This window comes from Sorex fumeus, unplaced genomic scaffold (assembly GCF_029834395.1).
Source record: "Sorex fumeus unplaced genomic scaffold, SorFum_2.1 ptg000131l, whole genome shotgun sequence".
NCBI classification, from domain to species: domain Eukaryota; kingdom Metazoa; phylum Chordata; class Mammalia; order Eulipotyphla; family Soricidae; genus Sorex; species Sorex fumeus.
Genome location: NW_026606188.1, coordinates 18,891,964 through 18,911,816, shown reverse-complemented (window position 1 = coordinate 18,911,816; position 19,853 = coordinate 18,891,964). Strand labels below are relative to the sequence as shown.

Here is a 19,853-nt window from a genome sequence, read left to right as displayed (position 1 = left end):
CGTCCATACTGTTTTCCAAAAGGGCTGAACTAGTCGGCATTCCCACCAACAGTAAAGGAGTGTCCCTTTCTCACCACATCCGCGCCAGCATTGGTTGCTTTTGTTCTTTTGAATGTGGGCCAGTCTCTGTGGTGTGAGATGGTATCTCATTGTGGTTTTGATCTGCATCTCCCTGATGATTAATGATGTAGAGCATTTTCTCATGTGCTTTTTTGCCATTCGGATTTCTTCTTTGAGAAAGTTTCTGTTCATTTCATTGCCCCATTTTTTGATGGGGTTGGATATTTTCTTCCTGTGGAGTTCCACCAGTATTTTGTATATCCTTGTTATCAACCCCTTGTCAGATGTGTATTCGGTGAATATCCTTTCCCATTCTGTAGACTGTCTTTGTATTTTGGTCACTGTTTCTTTAGAGGTGCAGAAGCTTCTTAGTTTAAGATAGTCCCATTTATCTATCTCTGTTTTCACTTGCTCGGCCAGTGGTGTGGCATCTTTGAAAGTACCATTAGCCTCAATGTCATGGAGGGTTTTGCCAACTTTGTCTTCAGTGTACCTTATGGTGTCTGGTCTGATGTTGAGGTCTTTAATCCATTTTGATCTTATTTTTGTACATGGTGTTAGGCAGAGTTCTGAGCCCATTTTTTTGCATGTAGTCGTCCAGTGATGCCAGCACAATTTGTTAAAGAGACTTTCCTTACTCCATTTCACATTTCTTGCACCTTTATCAAAGATTAGATGATCATATGACTGAGGGGAGATGTCAGTGTATTCAACCCTGTTCCATTGGTCTGCAGTTCTGCTTTGGTTCCAGTACCACGCTGTTTTGATTATTACTGCTTTGTAGTAGAGTTTGAAGTTAGGGAGGTTGATTCCTCCCATTTTCTTTTTCCCAAGAATTGCTTCAGCTATTCGTGGGGGCTTATTGTTCCATATAAATTTCAGGAGTGTTTGCTCCATTTCTTTGAAGAATGTCATGGGTATCCTTATAGGGATTGCATTGAATTTATACAATGCTTTCGGTAGTATTGCCATTTTGACAATGTTAAGTCTCCCGACCCATGAGCAGGGGATATCTTTCCATTTCCTCATGTCCTCTTTTATTTCCTGAAGTACCGTTTTTAGTTTTCTTTGTACAGGTCCTTTACTTCCTTAGTTAAGCTGATTCCTAGGTACTTGATTTTCCGGGGCACAATTGTGAATGGGATTGTTTTTTTCATGTTGCTTTCTTCTCTCTCACTGTTTGCGTATAGGAAAGCCATGGACTTTTGAGTATTGATTTTATAGCCTGCAACTTTACTATACGAGTCTATTGTTTCTAGGAGTTTTTTGGTAGAGGTTATTGGGTTCTCTAAGTATAGTAACATATCATCTGCAAATAGTGAGGGCTTGATTTCTTCCTTTCCTACCTGAATGCCCTTAATATCTTTTTCTTGCCTAATCGCTATTGCAAGTACTTCCAGTACTATATTGAACAGCAGTGGAGAGAGTGGGCATCCTTGTCTCGTCCCTGATCTTAGAGGGAAGGCTCTCAGTTTTTCCCCATTGAGGATGATGCTTGCTGTAGGCTTGTGGTAGATGGCTTTAACTATGTTGAGGAAAGTCCCCTCTATACCCATTTTGGCTTGGGTTTTCATCATAAAGGGGTGCTGGACCTTGTCAAATGCTTTCTCTGCATCTATTGATATGATCATATGCTTTTTATCTTTTCCTTTGTTGATATGGTGGATTATGTTGATTGATTTCCGAATGTTAAACCATCCTTGCATCCCTGGGATGAATCCTACTTGGTCATGGTGTATGATATTTTTGATGAGTAGTTGGATTCTATTTGCTAGTAGTTTGTTGAGGATCTTTGCATCTGTGTTCATCAGGGATATCGGCCTGTAATTCTCTTTCTTTGTGGTATCTCTGTCTGCTTTTGGTATCAGTGTGATATTCGCTTCGTAGAAACTATTCGGAAGTGTTTTTGATATTTCAATTTCGTGGAAAAGCTTAAAGAGGATTGAGAGTAAGTCCTCTTTAAAGATTTGGAAGAATTCACTAGTGAATCCATCCGGGCCAGGGCTTTTGTGCTTGGGGAGACTTTTTATTACCATTTCAATTTCCTTGATGGTGATAGGTCTGTTCAGGTATTCCAGGTCTTCTTGGTTCAGCCTTGGGAGTCTGTAGGAGTCTAGGAATTTATCCATTTCCTCGAGGTTTTGATGTTCCGTGGCATAAAGCTTCTCAAAGTACTCCCTGAGGATCCTTTGAATTTCTGTAGTTTCTGTTGTGATGACCCCCTTTTCATTTCTGATTCAGTTTATTTGGGTTTTCTCTCTCCCCTTCTTTGTGAGTTTTGCTAGAGGCTTATCGATTTTGTTAATTTTCTCAAAGAACCAGCTCTTGGTTTCATTGATCTTTCAGATTGTTCTTTGGGTTTCCATCTCGTTAATCTCTGCTCTGAGTTTTATTATTTCCTTCCTCCTGTTCGGGCTGTGCTCCTTTTGTTGGTCCTTCTCAAGCTCTTAAGCTGTGAGGTTAGTTTATTTATGTGGGCTCGCTCCTCCTTTCTGAGGAATGCTTGTAGAGCTATAAACTTTCCTCTTAAGACAGCTTTTGCTGTGTCCCATAAATTCTGGTAACTCGTGTCCTCATTTTCATTTGTTTCTAGGAATCTTTTGATTTCCAATTTGATTTCCATTCTAAGCCACTCATTGTTCAATAGCGCACTGTTTAATTTCCAGGTGTTTGATTTAGTTTTCTGTTTTTGTGTGTGATTTACTTCTAATTTAAGCGCATTGTGGTCTGAGAAGATTGTTGATACAATCTCTGTCTTCTTAATTTTATGGAGGTATGTTTTGTTGCTCAGCATGTGGTCTATCTTGGAGAATGTTCCATGTACGCTTGAGAAGAATGTGTATTCAGCCTTTTGAGGATGAAGTGTCCTGTATATATCTACTAAGTCCCTTTATTCCATTGTTTCCCTCAGATTAAGTATGTCCTTGCTAAGTTTGAGTCTGGTTGATCTATCCAGAGGTGACAAAGCGGTGTTGAAGTCTCCCACTAGTATTGTGTTGCTATTGATGTCTTTTTCCAAATCTATGAGTAGTTGTTTTAAGTACTTTGCTGGTCTCTCATTAGATGCATATACATTTATTATTGTAAGTTCTTCCTGTTGTACAGATCCTTTGATCACTAAGAAATGGCCTTCACTGTCTCTTATGACCTTCTTCACTCTGAAATCGATGTGGTCTGATATTAAGGTGGCTACCCCAGCTTTTTTATGGGAGCTGTTTGCCTGTAGGATTGTTTTCCAGCCTTTGACTCTGAGTCTGTGTTTGCTTTGACTATTAAGGTGTGTTTCTTGCAGGCAGCAGAATGTTGGGTTCAATTTTCTAATCCATCCTGCCACTCTGTGTCTTTTAATTGGCTTTTAATTGGTGCTTTTAGCCCATTGACATTGAGAGAGATTATTGTTATGGGATTTTGTCCCATTGTTCTGTTGAAATTAGGTGTATTTGAGGGGCCTGTCCTGTCTTAAAGTAGCCCAGTTAGTTGTACTTGTAACCATGGTCTTGAGTCTATGAAGTTCCTGAGCTGTTGTTTGTCTGTGAAACTGTGTGTTGTTCCTTCTGTTATGAATGAGAGTCTCGCTGGGTAAAGTATTTTTGGAGAGGCATTTATTTCATTGAGTTTTTTCACTATGTCCCACCACTGTTTTCGGGCCCTGAGGGTTTCATCAGAAAAATCAGCTGTGAATTTTAAGGATGCTCCTTTGTAAGAGATTTCTTTCTTCGATCTTGCTGCTTTCAGAATTTTGTCTCTGTCTAAAGTTTTGGTCATTTTGATCAGGATGTGTCTTGGGGTATTTTTGTTCGGATTTCTTCTAGCTGGTACCCTTCGGGCCTCCTGAATGTGGTCACAAGTTTTCTTCAGCTCTGGAAATGTTGTAGCAATGATGTCTTTGACAGTTTCTTCTTCATCAGGGTTTTCTTCCTGTCCCTCTGGGACTCCAATAATTCTTATGTTACCCCTCTTGGCTTCATCACGATCTTCTCTTGCCATCTGTTCCCAAACTGTGAGTCTCTTTTCCATTTTCTGCTCTTTTCTGGCGAGTCTCTGAACTTCATCTTCAAGCTCACTGATTCTGTTCTCAGCAGCTGTTACTCTGCTTCTGAGGCCTTCCACTGAGGTTTTCAATTTGCCTACCAGGGTTTTCAGGTCCGACATTTCCGATTGCATTTTTCTCATTTCTGCCTTCAAATCCTCTTGTCTTTTATTGGCATTGCTTTCCATTGTTTCTTTTAGTTCCCTAAGCATCCTAAGTAGCTCCCTTCTGAATTCCTTGTCAGAGAGGTTGTCTAATACTACAATACTGTTGGTGTCTTCTGGGCTAGCCTCTTCAATAAGAAAGTTTGGTGGGCTTTTGCGTTGCTTTACCATTGTGACCAGTGTGCCTTAGTCCTTCACCTTCACTGTTACTATTCTGGTTGAGTGAGGAGAGAGTTCCCGGATCCCTTCAGCTTTGTTGCAGTCCCGCGCAGGTCAAGGGAGAAAACCGGCAATTCTAGGGGATCAAGCTAGCTACGCATTCCCTGGGGGAGTCTCAAGCTGTGGGGCAGGCTGTACCTGGTTGAATGAATAGAGACTGCCAGGAGCCATTCAGTTTTGTTCCATCCGGCACAGATTATGCTATTCCCTCTTATAGTGGGAAGGGATTATGGATAAATTTTTGTCCATGGTAGGCACCCTTCTACGTTTCTGAGTTTGACGTTCTTCTCAGTCAGGCGTTATTCTTTGTTTTATAACAGACATTGAGTGAAACTTTTGGAGGAGGTGCTATTTGGAAATGAACTTATACAGCTGTTTTCAAATAGGTCTTTGTTGGAATTTGAGTAGGCGAGTGGGTTGTTGTTGGATTGATTGCAGTAGAAGAGGTGGGAAATTTTTGGTTGGTATTGGGCAGCAAGTTGTGGGATGGGAGTTCTCAGTGCTTGATGTGAGTGATATAACTGTGGCCGCATTAGCGGCCGCCCGCCAAGGAGAAGGCCACGCCCACTTTTAAGAGGCCACGCCCCTTTCCTGATGGCCACGCCCCGAGCCTGTCCCAGGCGACACCCACCCAGGATGCTGGAATGGAGGAAGGGTGGTCTACAGTCTCCCCACTGGGCTTCAGGCGGGAATCTGAGGCGCGGCTGGGGGGGCAGGAGCACTTCCTGGCTGGATGCCCCCAACCCACCTGGAGGGGAGGAGCCGACGGGGCTTTTTACAGAAATACTGCTCCTGACAGCTCTTTTAGGGACTGGATCAAACCCTGATGGTTCATATCAGAATTCAGAAACGAAACTCTTTGCCTTCTGAAGAATAGGGACACAGGACATCTACTGATGTAGGTTGTTCCCTTGAATTCTCTTCACCCTCATTTGTCACCTGTGATGCTGACCAGACAGATCCCCTCATAGTAATAACATTACCACAGAAATTGAGCATGATAAAAAGTATTTGAGGCTGTAGACAGCAGCCCATGTGGAAAGGAAGTTGTTAACTTCATCAGACAGAAATGCACTGTTACAATCACATCCCTGGAGATGCCTCTCCCCGGGCGCTCTCTGCATGGGGAGTAAAAATGCCTCCTTGTTCCCACGGCCAGAGCCATTGCAGGAAGTGAGGATTATAATGTGGAACCTAAAAAGCAACCAGGGTTTTCTTTGAGAGATAAAAAGAGAAAGTGATATCTGTCCAAATTAGGGAAGTCTGTCTTTGGTGTTCCGAGTTAAGTGAATAGAAACCTAAAGGCATTATGAGGGTTTCTTAAGTCTTATCATTTTGAGTTCTTAGAAGGGGTCCGGGAGTGTGGTGGGGAGATATGCAGGAGGGAAGGCACTGGCCTTGCATGTGGCTGTTGTGACTGTGACTCTGGTTTGAATCCCAGCATGACATTTTGGTCCCCTGAGCACCGCCAGGGGTCACTTCTGAGTACATAGCCCCTGCTCACTGCGGAGTATGCTCCCTCATCCACGCACCCCACCAGAAAAAAAATAAATAAATAAAAGAAACATCAGTGTAAAATTGAAGGGTCTTAGGCATTTTGGTGGTGGTGAGGTGTGCTGTGTCCAAGAAAGCCATAAGTGTTGTGCCAGAGCCATAGTACAGTGGGTAGGGCACTTGAGGCCAACCTGGGTTCAATCCCCAGCATCCCATATGGTCCCATGAGCTCTGTCAGAAATGATTCCTGTATGCAGAGCCAAGAGTAAGCTTTGAGCACCACAAGTTGTGGCATCAAACCTAAAAAAATAAACACAAGAAAACCCTAAGTGCTGACACTGTTGTCCAAACATGACCTAGATTATAGTAAAGCAGCAAAGCTGCCTCCTGAGCTCCACCAGGTGTGGCCCCATTGCTCTTGGCCAGAGGGTGTGACGCCTATCATAAAGGAAGAGAAAAAGTCAAAAAAAAAAGTAAAGAAAAGCTCTATGCCCAACCATGAAATGGGGAGTCTAAGGGAAGAAGGGGGCAGACCCCAGCTCACCTGTTCTCACAGTGTTCAGACGTGGTCCTGAGCATTCCCAGTGAGCCAGCCCAGAGCTCCAGCCAGGCTTCTCCCATCTCTCTGCTTTTGGCAGAGCAACTCCAGGGTGCCCCGGATGAGTTGGAGCCAGGATGAGAGCTGCCAGAGAAGGCCAGAGTAGTGCCAGGCACTCCCCTCCTCATTTCCTGCTCTCCACTACCTTCCATTGTGTTTCCTGTGGCTTAGTGTTAAATAACACCCTGACACTCTGGCTAATTGGAACACCCAAGGCTCTCCCAGGCTTCCCCCACAGACAGGCTTCCAGGTTCACAGCCGTCCTCCTCCTGTGCTCACGCGCATGGTCCTGGGAAAGCAGTCTGATCACTCCATCTCACTGCAGACATAGGATGAAAGCGTGGCCTTTTCAGTTCTCTGCTCCATTGGTTTGCATGGCCTTTTACTAAACTCTCTCTCCTGGTCAGTTCTTCTGGGTGTTTAAATAGAAGGGTTTTTTCCTTTCTGATAATCTTGTTTTAAAGGTAAGAACACCTGTACTGTTACTGTCTAATGAGCCTTAGAATCAGCATCCACGACCCTCTCTCTGCTTTCCAGAAAATCCAGGGAAATTTCAGGCTGTTGGTATGTGGAACATTTTCAGTTTGCCTATTCCTAACTGCTCGGAACTGGGATCAGGTAAATGGGTTCTCAGATTCAGCTTGAGTTGAAGCTGCTCTCGCCTAAAAACCATGCAGAGATTTACTTTTCCCCCACTCATTTATTTTTTAGGTTTTGCAGAGCCACACTTGGCTCTGTGCTCTGGGTTCACTCCTGGCAGTGCTTGGGGGACCATTTGGTGCCCAGAATTGAACTGGGGTTGACCATGTGCCAGGCAAACTCTTTAACCCCAGAAAAAAAGAACACCCTTTTCTCTGCCCAAGGAGCCACAGCCAGACATAAAAATTAGCAAGTCACTTGTTCATGCACTATAGTCACACCTATATAAAACCCAGCTCTGTAGCAAATATTACCAAATTCTCATGTATTCAGTCTTTACTCCTCATAATTTGTTGCTCATTTTTATGTTCATGACTTATACCTCAAACCTTAAAGGGAACACCAGTGCCTTGAAGGGGACATGAGGCTCGGGTATGGTCATGGTCTCTCTCAAAACATCACCTGGTCTTTGGAAGAAGAATAGGGATCTTTATTTGTTTTGAGAGATTGTATAGGTGCTTCTGGTGATCAAACTGGAATTGACTGTGGGCCAGACAAGCATCTTAAACCCCCTGCCACCAGACTCTCCAGCACTGTAAAGGGGTCTTTTCAAAACTAGTTTGGTTGTTCGTCATGTTCTCAGAAAGTGTGCAAGCTGCTGCCAAGGCAGGATCCTTTTGAAGAGGGGAGGGGCATTTCCCACTGATTCTTGGGGCCCTGGAGACTACCAGCGGTGACGGCTGAGGCAGGAGGTGCTAGGGGTTAAACGTGGGGCCTCAAGCACTCACACAAACACTCTACCCATCTGAGACAGCTCCCAGCCCCGTAGTCTTTAGAGGAATGTTTCTGCTGCCCTCCTTCCCCAGCAGGTGGAACCTGGTCTCCCCTGCTCCCTGCAGCTGTGCAGTGCATGTCCATCTGGTCTCCATGCTCACTGAGCTGAGAGGGACTCATACAGAAGCAGGAAAAAAAACTCAGGCTAGCGTGGGTCAGTGCAGGAGTCCGCTTCAAATGTACCCATGGTTGATTTCAGAGAAAAGAAGTCAAGGAAAAATCAGGAGCAAAAAGTCATGCTTTTGGAAGAGTTTTTTTGGGGGGTTGTGAGTTCACAAAGTAAATCACGAGGGCTGCTGCTGTGACACACACACTCAGAGCCACCGCCCCACCTCCCCGCCTCCCAAGGCCTACCCAACAGAGAGACAGAGAGACGGGAGACATGGACCACAGTCTGATGGTGAAAATGGCCCGTTTAATGCAGAGCTGCCCTAGAATACTTATGGAACATTTGAGGGGGGGTTGAGGTAAGGACATAGGTGTGATTGGTCATTTACATAGATACACATTTGGCAGTGGACATTCTCTTGGGGAGATCAACTCAAGAAGACACTCTGTCTCCCAGAGACATCTATATTGCTTTTATCTTTCCCTCTAGTTTTATATGTTATTAATACTTGCAGTTGTTTGGATAAACACAGTAAGAGACAAAGATCCCAACACTTAGTTCTCTGGGCTGAGAGCAAGCAAGGCTTTTACCGTAAATCCCAGACTCAGTCCTTAGGTCAGTTCAGCTTGTCCTTTCCCATGGGGGTCCTGTCTCCTAAGTCGTAACAGTTTGCATCAAGACCTTGCTTTCTAGAATGTCCCATTTCAATGCCGGGTAGTTTAGCCACTCTCCCCGGCCAATCCCAGTCCCATTGTGGGACCTCCCTTTTGGGGTGTTAGGAACTACAGCAACTGAAGCCTGAGTCAAGTGATTATGTACAAATAATTATGCCCAGGAGCAGATATATTTCAGAGTCAATCAACTCTCAAATATTAGGAGCATAGCATTAGTGGTCTTTCTGTGTTTAACTAAAGAACATTGCTCTATGATAAATATAGAAAGGCTGTAGGGGAAATAGAAAACAGGTACAAATATACGGCACTTAAAATACAAAGCAGTACAAAAACAAAGTTCAGAATTACCAGAAAGTTTTGGCTTATAAGTAACCAAGACTGACTTGGGGAACTGTGATAATGAGAGGTAAAATACAAAGGAAAGGTTGAAAACAAACTTTAACTGAATTAGGGATGTTAGCAAGGTCATGGTAAGCTTCTCTGGTAGGAGGAAAGGGACAATTCACCAGTGAAGCCTAAAGCACTAAGGGTTGCTATCCAGCAGGGCTATATTTCTCCCCCCTCAGGGTGATCACATTTGTGATGACTGTGGCCTACTGTATCACCTCTTTCACTGTCAGTATCCCAGGACACTCTTCCAGGTCCCTTCTAACCCACTCCCGTCTTCTCCACATACACTTGATGGCCTCAGTTCTGTTCTGCACTTTGCTTTCATTGTACACAGTACATTCTCCCTTGGTTTGTTCCTTTCTTATACTGTGTCATTCCATAGTTATCTTTCTCCTGTTGATTTATTTCACCTAATATGACACCTTCCTCCCCTAGTTCCATCCATGTTGTAGCAAAGACAAGACCCTGTTTTTCCTTACACCTGAGTGAAATTCCATCTGTATCACTAAGGTGGAGTGTGTGTGTGTGTGTGTGTGTGTGTGTGTGTGTGTGTGTGTGTGTGTGTGTGCCTGATGCCTGCATCTCTCTGATTAGAGAGAACACAACCCAAGAAGCACTATTTTTGCTTTTTTGGTTTTTGCCAGTGCCCAGGGCTTACTACTAGCTCTGTGCTCAGAGATCACTCCTTGTGGGGCTCAGAGGTTCCAGGCAACCAGTCCAGGTCAGATACATGCAAGATTATTTCTCCAGTTCTAGAATTCATAGTCCTGTTCCCAGGAAAGGGAGTCCTATTTCCATGTTCCTGAGTGCACCTAGCTTGGAACTTAGAGAAAAGTGTGATATTTTCTTCCCTCTAGGTCCTACTTTCAATGTTTCTGTGCATTCGGACACACCATCGGTCATCCGGGGAGAGCTGATCAAATTATTTTGTATCATCACCATGGAGGGAGCAGCTCTGGATCCAGGTACCTCTGCATCCCTTCTCCTTCCTCCTTGTTGTGTGTCTCATCTCCTCTCCAAGGATGCTAATCCAGTATAACTTGCTTTGTGTACTCTGTACTCAGGTGCTGTTTAGTAAATACTTGTAGAATAGACAGGGCTCTCCAGTGGATGATTCCGAAACATATACAACAAATTGCATTGGAATTGTCAGGTGGGCGGCTCCAGAGCTGTTTCAAACTGGTTTGAAACCCACTAACAGAATGCAGTCCCAGCCCTGTGGTCTCGTAAGCATTCATTCACCCGGCTCCATCAATGGGTGGGTGCTGTTCTAGAAGCCAGAAGGCGGGTGAATTAAAAAAGCCTCAGTCTGTCCTCAGGTCATTTGCAACCCAGAAGGAAATCATCATACAACACAGAGGGGAATAAATGAGAAGCCACTGAGCCTCCAAATGCCATCAGAGTTGAAATTCTGAGTGAATCTTTGTAAATGTTTTGGGGGTATGGTGCTGCCAAAGGTCAGTCTGTACCTGTGAGATGAGTGTATCAACAGCCTGATGAGCCTGATGGCGCCTTCAGACTTCCAGATACCCCAAAATTGCTGTTGTGCCTTTCGCCAGACCCCAAAAACTTGGGGCAAAGTTTATGGTCAAAAGTTGGGTATGTGGGAAACACACCCACAAACCACCTCCGGCTCAGCTATATAATAGGAGGCAAGGCCTCTCTGATTCCTGATCGAACTACTTAACATCCATGATCCCAGAGACTCAGAGACAAATCTCAGAACCCAGCGGCTTTGGGCAGAGATGCATCCGGTCCCCGCAATGTGTTATCAGCGCTGGACCACCCCAGGGGGGAAAGGGTACTGTCCCTCCGCCTGCTCCCCCTTGGTGGCTTGGTGGCCACCATCCTCCAGAGGCCATTGGACAGTCAGGTTTGGGCCCGCAGTGACGGGACACGTAGGGTCTCATGGGATGGAGGTGGAGCCAGCACTTTTCTCCCCACCCCAATGAGACCCCCGAGTTGCCGTCCACAAACGGCCTCTGTGGCTCCTGATCAAGCTGCTTAATGGCCATGATCCAAGAGACTCATAAACAAATCTCGGAACCAAGCCGGTTTTGGCAGAAATTCCTCCAGATTTAATTGTTAAAATTTTGGAATTCCAAAATACTGCAGCTGCGCAACCTCATATGTTATTCATAACCAGCAATAGAAAACAAATTGTCTACTGTTGCCTTTTCGGCAGATCTGAGTGTTGGGGTAAAATTCCAAATAATAATGGTGGATCTGGTGTTGAAATATTGAGTGTAATCAAAGTAGAGAGAGAGTAACATGGAAATCATCTGCCCCACAGGTAGGGGGAGGTCATGGGATGGGGGGAATACTGGGATTTTTGGTGGTGGAAAATGGGCACTGGTGAAGGGATGGGTGTTTCATTGTATAACCAAGACTTAAACCCGAAAGCTTTGTAACTGCTCTCACGGTGATTCAATAAATAAAACTATAAAAAGGGGGAAAAAAAGTAAGGTGGAGTTCATGCCCAATTCAATCAGCTAATCAATGGCTGAATAAATAGCAATAGAGTAATAGCACAGCAGTAGGGCGTTTGCCTTGCACGTGGCCAACCCGACGGACTCGGGTGCAATTTCTCCACCCCTCTCAGAGAGCTTGCAAGCTACTGAGAGCTATGATAGCCTGCAAACTATCTTGCCCGCACGGCAAAGCCTGGCAAGCTGCCCATGACGTATTCGATATTCCAAACACAGTAACAACAAGTTTCACAATGGAGACGTTACAGGGTCCACTCAAGCAAATTGATGAACAACAGGAGGACAGTGACAGTAAAAAAAATTTTTTTAAATAATAAAAAAATCTTTGTAAATATTTTCTCTGTAGAAATAACTAGTATGGCTCACAGATGCCTGGAAGCAGCAGGTTGCCAGTCTCAGGAGGCCTCTACCATGTCACTCTCAGGCCCTCTGAGCAGGAAGGAACATGAGACCCACTTGAGTGGTTTTGAGCAGTGCCATCCCACCTCTCCCTTCTCTGAGGAACCCTGAGGAACCCGGGTGGCTGGTAGGATGGGGGTGAGAGCTTCCTCCACCAGCTGTTAGCTGGGTTAGATACTGCCCATCCTGAGCAGCATTGTGGCCAAGGTTCGTAACCAATTGGAGCTTGGGCCTGGGCAAAGCTGGTGCGCAGAAGCAGAGCCTAGACAAGCTGCTACCGAAAGGTCTGGCCCCAGCGGGGTCAACAGTCAGGGCCCTATTTCAGGACCACCACTGAACATTGTAAAGAGTCCAGGTAAGAAATATTGAGGGTTCCATGTACCAGGAGAGTTCAGTGACACTAGACCATTCTGCGAACGTGTGAAACCATCTGTATATTAGGAGGGGAAACTAGTGGCCAGGCTGGGTCCTGATGAAACTTGATTTGCAAAGACAGCTGGTGGGCAGAGGTGGGCCTGCAGGCCAGTGCTGACTGGCCCTTGCTGTTTGCTATCAACTTCAGCTCTCTCCGGGAGCCTGAATGTGGCCATCCCTGGAGTTGGAGGAAAGGAGACAAGTTTGTTGGGAATTGAAAGAAAAAAAAGAGACGTCCCCTCCAGCAGGTAGCCTGCTCCTGGAGGTGGGAGCAACAAGCAGAGTTCCTCAGTGAGGGGCTGCTCCAGTGTCTGAGGTTTGGAGGGTTGGGGACACCCAGTTCAGAAGTGAAAATAAGGTCTGGAGAGATAGCACAGAGGTTAAGGAGTGCCTGGCTACACCGCAGCTGCCCTGTGTGATCCCAGGCACCACACTTAGTCCCTGAGCCCTACCCAAAGAAAACAGTTAAAATAAAGGTGAAAGTACATGAGGCTTCTGAAGGTTTACCAGAGAAATCCTTTTCAGAAGCACTAGATACCAAAAGGTCAGTTTTCCTCTTCAGATTCATTTATGACGCCTTCCAAAATAAATTTCTCAGTGCCTTTTCTCAGCAAATTAACAGATCACTGATTGTGCCCTTAATATTCAAGTCTTTACCACAAGGGTAATTGCAAAAGCTCTAGGTAGCTGTTGTCCTGCAGATCACAATTTACTAGCACTTTGCTCTCCGAACTGTGCGAGAAGAAGAGTCTGAATAATTAATGCAAGTCATCAGAGCATTTCCCCTCACGGGCTCCACAGGCGCACAAGGAAAGTCCTCTGGGGCTGGGCGGGTCACCCTGGGAGGGAAAGGGTGACTTCTACTGCTGTGCCAGGTGCCAAGAGGACAGGCAGACCATGGTCTGTTGGAGGTGCTGTCCTGGATCCAGACCTCCAGAAGCTCAGCCTGAGACCAGCATGCTGGCAACGCAGTGTTAGAGAGAGAGCAAGAAGAGGGAGTGAGAGAGTCCAAGTGGAGCAGAGACAAGCCAGGCAGGACAGTAGATTGAAATGGGGCCTGGATTGTTGACACTAAGTGTGGGTCCAGGCCCTCATGTCACATGCATCAGTCACATTCCACATACAAGTGACTCTGGAATCGCCAGGAGAAGGTCTTTGTTAACTAAGGCCAGGCCTTGGAACAGGTGGTGCCAGGTGAGTGCTCTGGGGGTTGGAACCAGATGCTCTGGCCAAGAAGTTGTGGGCAGACTCTGCTCCAGGTGCATGCTCGTGGCCAGGGCCCCTGCAAGTCCCCCTTGAGTGGCACAGGTGTGCACAGGACAGTACACGTCTCACAGGCATGTCCGTAGGGTGACTCTATGCTGAGGATTCGTCAGAGAGCTAGAGCAGCTCTCACCTGGCCACAAGGGTGTCCTACAGGCAACCCTTATAGTGCCTGAGGGCTCCTTTTAAAACTTGGTGGGGGGATCAAAATGACAGTCATGCAGAGGAGAGAGCACAGTATTGGAACATGTCCTTCACCTGTGCAAAGCCCTGAGCTCCTTCCAGGCCCCTGTGACACCCCTGCACCTTGAGGAGTGGCTCCCGGCACTGCTGGGTGTGGACTCTGGGGTTGGGTTTGCTTTGGTTGTTGTAGTGTTGGGGATTGAGCCCAGGTCTCATGCATATAAGGTATGAGCTTTGTACCACTGAACTCCATCCCTGGCCCTGGGTATGGATCCTGTCAAATAGGATTTTTTGGTGGTGTGAGGTTCAGTGACTCCCTCATCCCCATGTGATTTAAGAGTTGTATTTTTCAGGTTGCATAGATGTCAATCTGGCGATATGGAGGTTTGTGGCATTCAGCTTACTGGGCATCACTATGTTCCAGGTGCTGTTCTCAGCATTTAGACAGGGAACAAATCTGAGCAGGGTGCTGTTGTCATTTCACTTTACAGAAGAAGAGTCCAAGTCCCTGGGAATTTGGAACATTCATTGGACTGTCACAGCTCATTGGGACTTGCCATCACTTAGGAGAACACAGCTGGACTGGAGGCAGGGTCTTGTCTGGGCACAAGGACTGGAATATAATCATGACTTTTGGCCTTCAGGAGCCCCCTGAACCCAAGGAGATAGAGCCAGTATCTCCTGAGTGTGTTCCCAGGCCCCCGGCCTCAGAATCCAGAGTGCATGTCTCCAGGGAACTGCCCTGTTTGACAGGAAATGGCCAACTGTTTTATTTTATTTTTAAGTGAGAGGAGTAAGCATCGTTGACTGTGACTGGGGTTGGGTTTGCTTTGGTTATTGTAGTGTTGGGGATTGAGCCCAGGTCTCATGCATTTAAGGTATGAGCTTTGTACCAGTCTTTTGAGCACCAAAGTAGGGAGTGATCTTCCTGTCTGTGGACCTGGGTTTAAGATTTTCCTGGACCCTGGACATTTATGTTGTTGTTTTCTCTTTGGGCACAGGGGACCATATAGGATGCTCAGGATTGAACTCATGGTTCAGTGTCTTACCTGCTATCCTATCTCTGACCACCCTGGGCATTTTTAGAGTACACTGAAAAAATCATCTTCTGGCTAATTTGGTGGGAATCTTGCTTTTACTTTTGCACACGCTCTTTTTGACTAGGTGTGCATCTGAATGTCATTGAATTGCCTTAGAAGGTGCTGTTTGAAGTTAAGAGTATCTTTATGCAGACAATATTCTTTATAGCAAAAATTATGTTCTCTAATTTTTTGTGGGGAAGGGAGTGTGAGTCACAGTCAGCGATGCTTACTTCTCTCACAAATGATTCCTGCCTGGCTTTGTGCTCAGGGATCCCTCCTGGCTGTCCCTGAGAGACCGTATGTGGTGCTGGGGTCAGGCAAGATTGACTGAATGTGAAGCCAAGCCCTTAACCCCATACTAATTCAATGAATAGTGAATATTTATATGGTAAGCTTGTCAGGTGAGCCTGCCTTCCCTGCAGTCCTGAATGTCAGGTGAGTTTGAGATAAAATAGTATTTGTGGGCCAGGGAGATAGCACAGAGGGCTGGAGTACAGGCCTTGTATGTGAGGCTATGAACTATAGTCCAGGTACCACATGACTCCCCACATAACCCCAGGTCTGAACCCCAGCACAACCTCATCCCTGGAACCAACCCATCACCCACCACCAGGCCTCCACCACTGGGGAGAATCCTGCCTGACTGGCCATCGTCCGCAGCACCCAAGGGGGAGCTTCTACATATACTCTGCACAGAGCAGTGCATCCATGGAGTGTCTGCAGGTCCTTTCTGGCCTCTTAGAGGATCTCAGACCCAGCACTGCTGGTGTCAGGGGTGACAGATAGGAGATGAGCTTCCAGGTACCACCACTCACCCATCTTCTTTCTAGTGTCCATTTCAAGTCCCTGGAGGCCACTGGGGCCACAGTGCTTTCGAGACCTCTGTGCTCTGTTTGGTTTCCTCAGCTTGCCTGTTTCTCACCCTTCTAGCATTTCCACAGGCAGGGCCAAAAGCCTTAGCACACAGTGGCCACTGCACCGCCCCAGTCCCTCCCACTCTTTCTGATCTCTATGACTGCTGGGGCTTTCCCCAGCTGAGCACTGATGGCTGAAAAATTGGAAGACTGGACAGCAAATGATGGTGCCTGTTCTAGCTGCAGGCCCCCGAGTTCTCCAGAGGGGACATTTGGAGGTTCTTACAGTTTTATCTGGCTGGTTAGGGCAGGGGTATGATGGGGGGGGGGGGGGGGTGGCGAGGGGGCGGGTCTGGACTCACACTGCCACTTCTTAGCAAAGTGACCTCCAACATGGTTTCTGCTGTTTCTGTGGCTCCAAGGAGAGGGTTCAGGGTGCACCCCTTGGAGGCAGCAGGAATGTCACTGTCTGCAGGCGTTGGATGTCACTGTCTGCAGAAGGGGTCCCACAGGCTCTGCCTGTGGCTAATGCCGGCACTTTGGCTTTCTGCCCTACAGATGACATGGCCTTTGATGTGTCCTGGTTTGCCGTGCACTCCTTCGGCCTCGACAAGGCCCCAGTGCTCCTGTCTTCCCTGGATCAGAAGGGGATCGTGACTACGACCCAGAGGGGCTGGAAGAGTGACCTCAGCCTGGAGCGCCTGAGCGATCTGGAGTTCCTTCTGCGCGTGCACAGCTCAGAGGACCAGGACTTTGGCAACTATTACTGTGCTGTGACGCCATGGGTGAAGTCGTCCACGGGTTCCTGGCAGAAGAAGGCAGAGATCCAGGCCAAGCCCATCTTCATAACGGTGAAGATGGACGGTGAGCACCTATGCACTGGTTCATCTCTACCCTGGCAGCCCCACACAAATGCTTTTTAAGACTTCTGGAAAGATTCTAAGTATTTTCCCTCCTTTATAAATGCTGCCAGACCCACTTTGCTGTGCCCGAAGGTTGGCACAGAAGCTGACAGGCTGGGGCAGAGACAGGCTCTGGAGAGCAGGTTTAGTCTGCATGAGAGGCAGTGAGTGGGCTCCTGACACACGGACCCCTGTTAGTTCTGCTGTTCAGTAAGTAGAGAGAGGCTCCTTCCTTCCAGTGTCACTGACGCAGGAGACCGTGGCAGGTCAGGGGCTGGGGAGAGAGGGGCACCCATAGGCCCAGTGGCATCAGAGTTAGCCTTGCCAGGTTACCTAGTATCTAGTGCCCTGAGCACCCCAGGACATGAGTAGTGAGTTGTCTGGTGAACAAGTGACACATCTTCTCTACAAAAGCTACAGCATAAATGTGAATTGAGAAAACCAAAAGCAAACTCTCCAGTGGAAAGCATTCAAGCGCAGGTGCTTTCTATGACTGCCTGACACCTTTGACTGTAGTTCTCTAATGACATGTAGTTTGGGGAAACTGGAACGTGAACCCCAGCTCGACAAGAGGTGTCTTAGCCTTGTTGATCCTTTGTGCCCTGTCTTGTAAAATGGAATAATAATAACATTGTGGAGGGGTGTGGAAATTAAAGTATATGAAACACCACTCCTCCATGGGGCCTGCCAACCCTCCAGCCCATTGGCGCTGGGACAGGGCCCTGAGATCTGGGCGTGAGAGTGAACCGTGTTTGCACATGCCTCCACCCTCCTCATTCCTACTGTGTCTGCCTCAGAGGAGTGCCTGGCTTGAAGAAACTCCATATGAAAATCCAGTTTTTTGCCCCCAACAAGTCAGGGAGTGATTATTCACTTTGCTAGATAATTTACTATAGTGCTACTTAAAATAGCTCCCTAGCACACTTCAGGCTTTTGATGCATAGGATTGATTTATGCAGGATTCTTTTTTTAAGCATCCATCTGCTGTTGGATGTGGGTGCCCTTATACTGACTTTTTAAAATCAATCTTCTGCCAGAGCCCTAAGAAGCAAGTTGATATTCAAAGAGAGTCAGTGAAATCTCTTTCTCTTCCTTGCCCCACCCTCCCCCAGCAGATCTTGTTCATTTGGGGGACAGACGTGGCTAAGCTGTTCTTGCCTTAAGTGGACACAGTGCAAAGGACAGCTGTATGGGCAGTGGGTGATGCACCAGGCTGTGAGGGCGGGGCGGGGATGGTGGTCTTCCCCAAGGCCCACCCTCTGTGACTTACCCTTCTTCCCTGCCTTCCCTGCAGTCCTGAATGCCTTCAAGTACCCACTGCTGATCGGCGTGGGCCTGTCCACAGTCATCGGGCTCCTCTCCTGCCTCATTGGCTACTGCAGCTCTCACTGGTGCTGCAAGAAGGAGGTGCAGGACACTCGGCGTGAGCGCCGCCGCCTCATGTCCATGGAGATGGACTAGGCCAGTGATGGGGACCATGCAAAGGGACAGGCGAGAAGGGGACCTCAATGACTGACTGCAGTGTGTGACACTGAGGCCAGTCCACTCTAATCTCAGGTGGGCTGTGATCCCTCCCCGCAGCACGCCAAGCTGGCCGCGGGACCTGTTTACCAGCCCCCAGCCTGCTCCTCATGGTACTTTACACTCCAGCCAGCAGTGTGTGCGAGGCCTGACGGCGGCTTTCAAAATACTAAATGTTTGTCTCATGTTTTTCTCCTTCTGGTTTTGGGGATTCTCTGACTTGTGTGTGGTTTTCCCTTTCATTGGGAGGGGCTGTGGTGAGGTGACATTCAGAGTTCTGAGTCTTGAGTGGGCATGGAGGTACCCGTGGGGGAGCTGTGCGGGTGGGGTCTGCACCCCCGCCCAGGCCAGCACAGACTTGAACTGAGGCTCTGGCCTTCTTTGCTTTGACTCGCCGGCCCACCCCTCTTCATTGGGGTTTCGATGACCCTGGAAATCTCACCTTGAAGCATGGCTGTACTCAGTGAGCTCGAATATATTCTTCCTTTTTCTCTTTGGCTTCCCCTCCCCTTTCCCACTTCTTTTGTATTTGTTTTCTGCGAGAGTGCGGAAGCCACCGGCCTGGAATCTGGAGTTTGGCTCTCCACCAAGCACCTTATCTCGCCACCTTCGCCTTAAGAGTGAATCTGAAGACAAATATGACCACCCCCCGACCCCCGCTCCCGCCCCTTCTATCCAGATTGGAAAGGAGGCCTGCTGGGAGGAGGAGGCGGGCACAGAAGAAGAATCCTGGGAGCTGGCTTTGCAGGAGAGAAGGATCTGATACGCTACGTCCTTCACGGGCTGCTGGGGTTCCTTCACGCAAAGGCTAAATTGCTGTTTGCAAGATTGACAGACTTCACAAGACCAGAAATTGCCTAGAATAACCATGCATTTTCCATGACCTTTGCTGTCCTTCAAGTCTTTGACGAGCCCCTGCAGGGGTGAGTGAGGAAAGGTACATTTTGCCATGTGTTTGCATTCTCAGTAGGAACACAGAAAGCAAACCGGCAATTTATGGTCCTGTAAAATGGCCACAAAGGACATGAGGGAGCAGTCTGTTTGCCCTTCTGTATCTGCCCTGGGGGAAGAAGAGGAGGAAAGCTGCTCCTCTCCAGCTCCCACTCCCTGGAGGGTCTCCCCTCTTTTTTTCCCTGCCCAACTCTGACCTTTAAGAAGCTGCCTGGGTGCCCATAGCTTCCAGGCTAACGCCCTCTCTCCTGGCAATGCACCCTGCTTTGATCCTGTCTGCCAGGGATCTGACACCGCTCTGTCTTCCCAAGAGGGAAAAACATGCGTTTGTTCTGAGCAATAAAGTCCTACAAAATGATGGCCATTCATGTGCGGCTCTTTGTCCACTGGGCTAGCCAGCTGCACCCCTCCCAGCTCCCTTCCCACTCCCTGGCCTCCCCTCACTCTTGCCCCCCATTCACTCTCTCTGAGCGCCACCCCACCCCACCCCCGGGAGGCAATTCGCTACCAAGTCTTCCTTTTTATTTATTTTGTGCCCAGAGGAGACCTCTTAGGTCTTAGAAACCAGCTTTTTTGCTCTTGGT

General features: G+C 47.4%; 1 protein-coding gene across 1 annotated transcript in view; it reads left to right on the top strand.

Moving 5' to 3' along the window:
• Positions 1-18,460, top strand: part of PTGFRN (prostaglandin F2 receptor inhibitor) — an 88,604-nt gene extending 70,144 nt beyond the window's left edge. Inside the window, exons 7-9 of the mRNA XM_056139064.1 lie at positions 10,069-10,176; positions 16,454-16,759; positions 18,092-18,460. Coding sequence (XP_055995039.1) covers positions 10,069-10,176; positions 16,454-16,759; positions 18,092-18,258 — 581 coding nt within the window. The 3' untranslated portion in view covers positions 18,259-18,460. The remainder of the gene's footprint in view (positions 1-10,068; positions 10,177-16,453; positions 16,760-18,091) is intronic.
• The last annotated feature ends 1,393 nt before the right edge of the window (positions 18,461-19,853 follow it).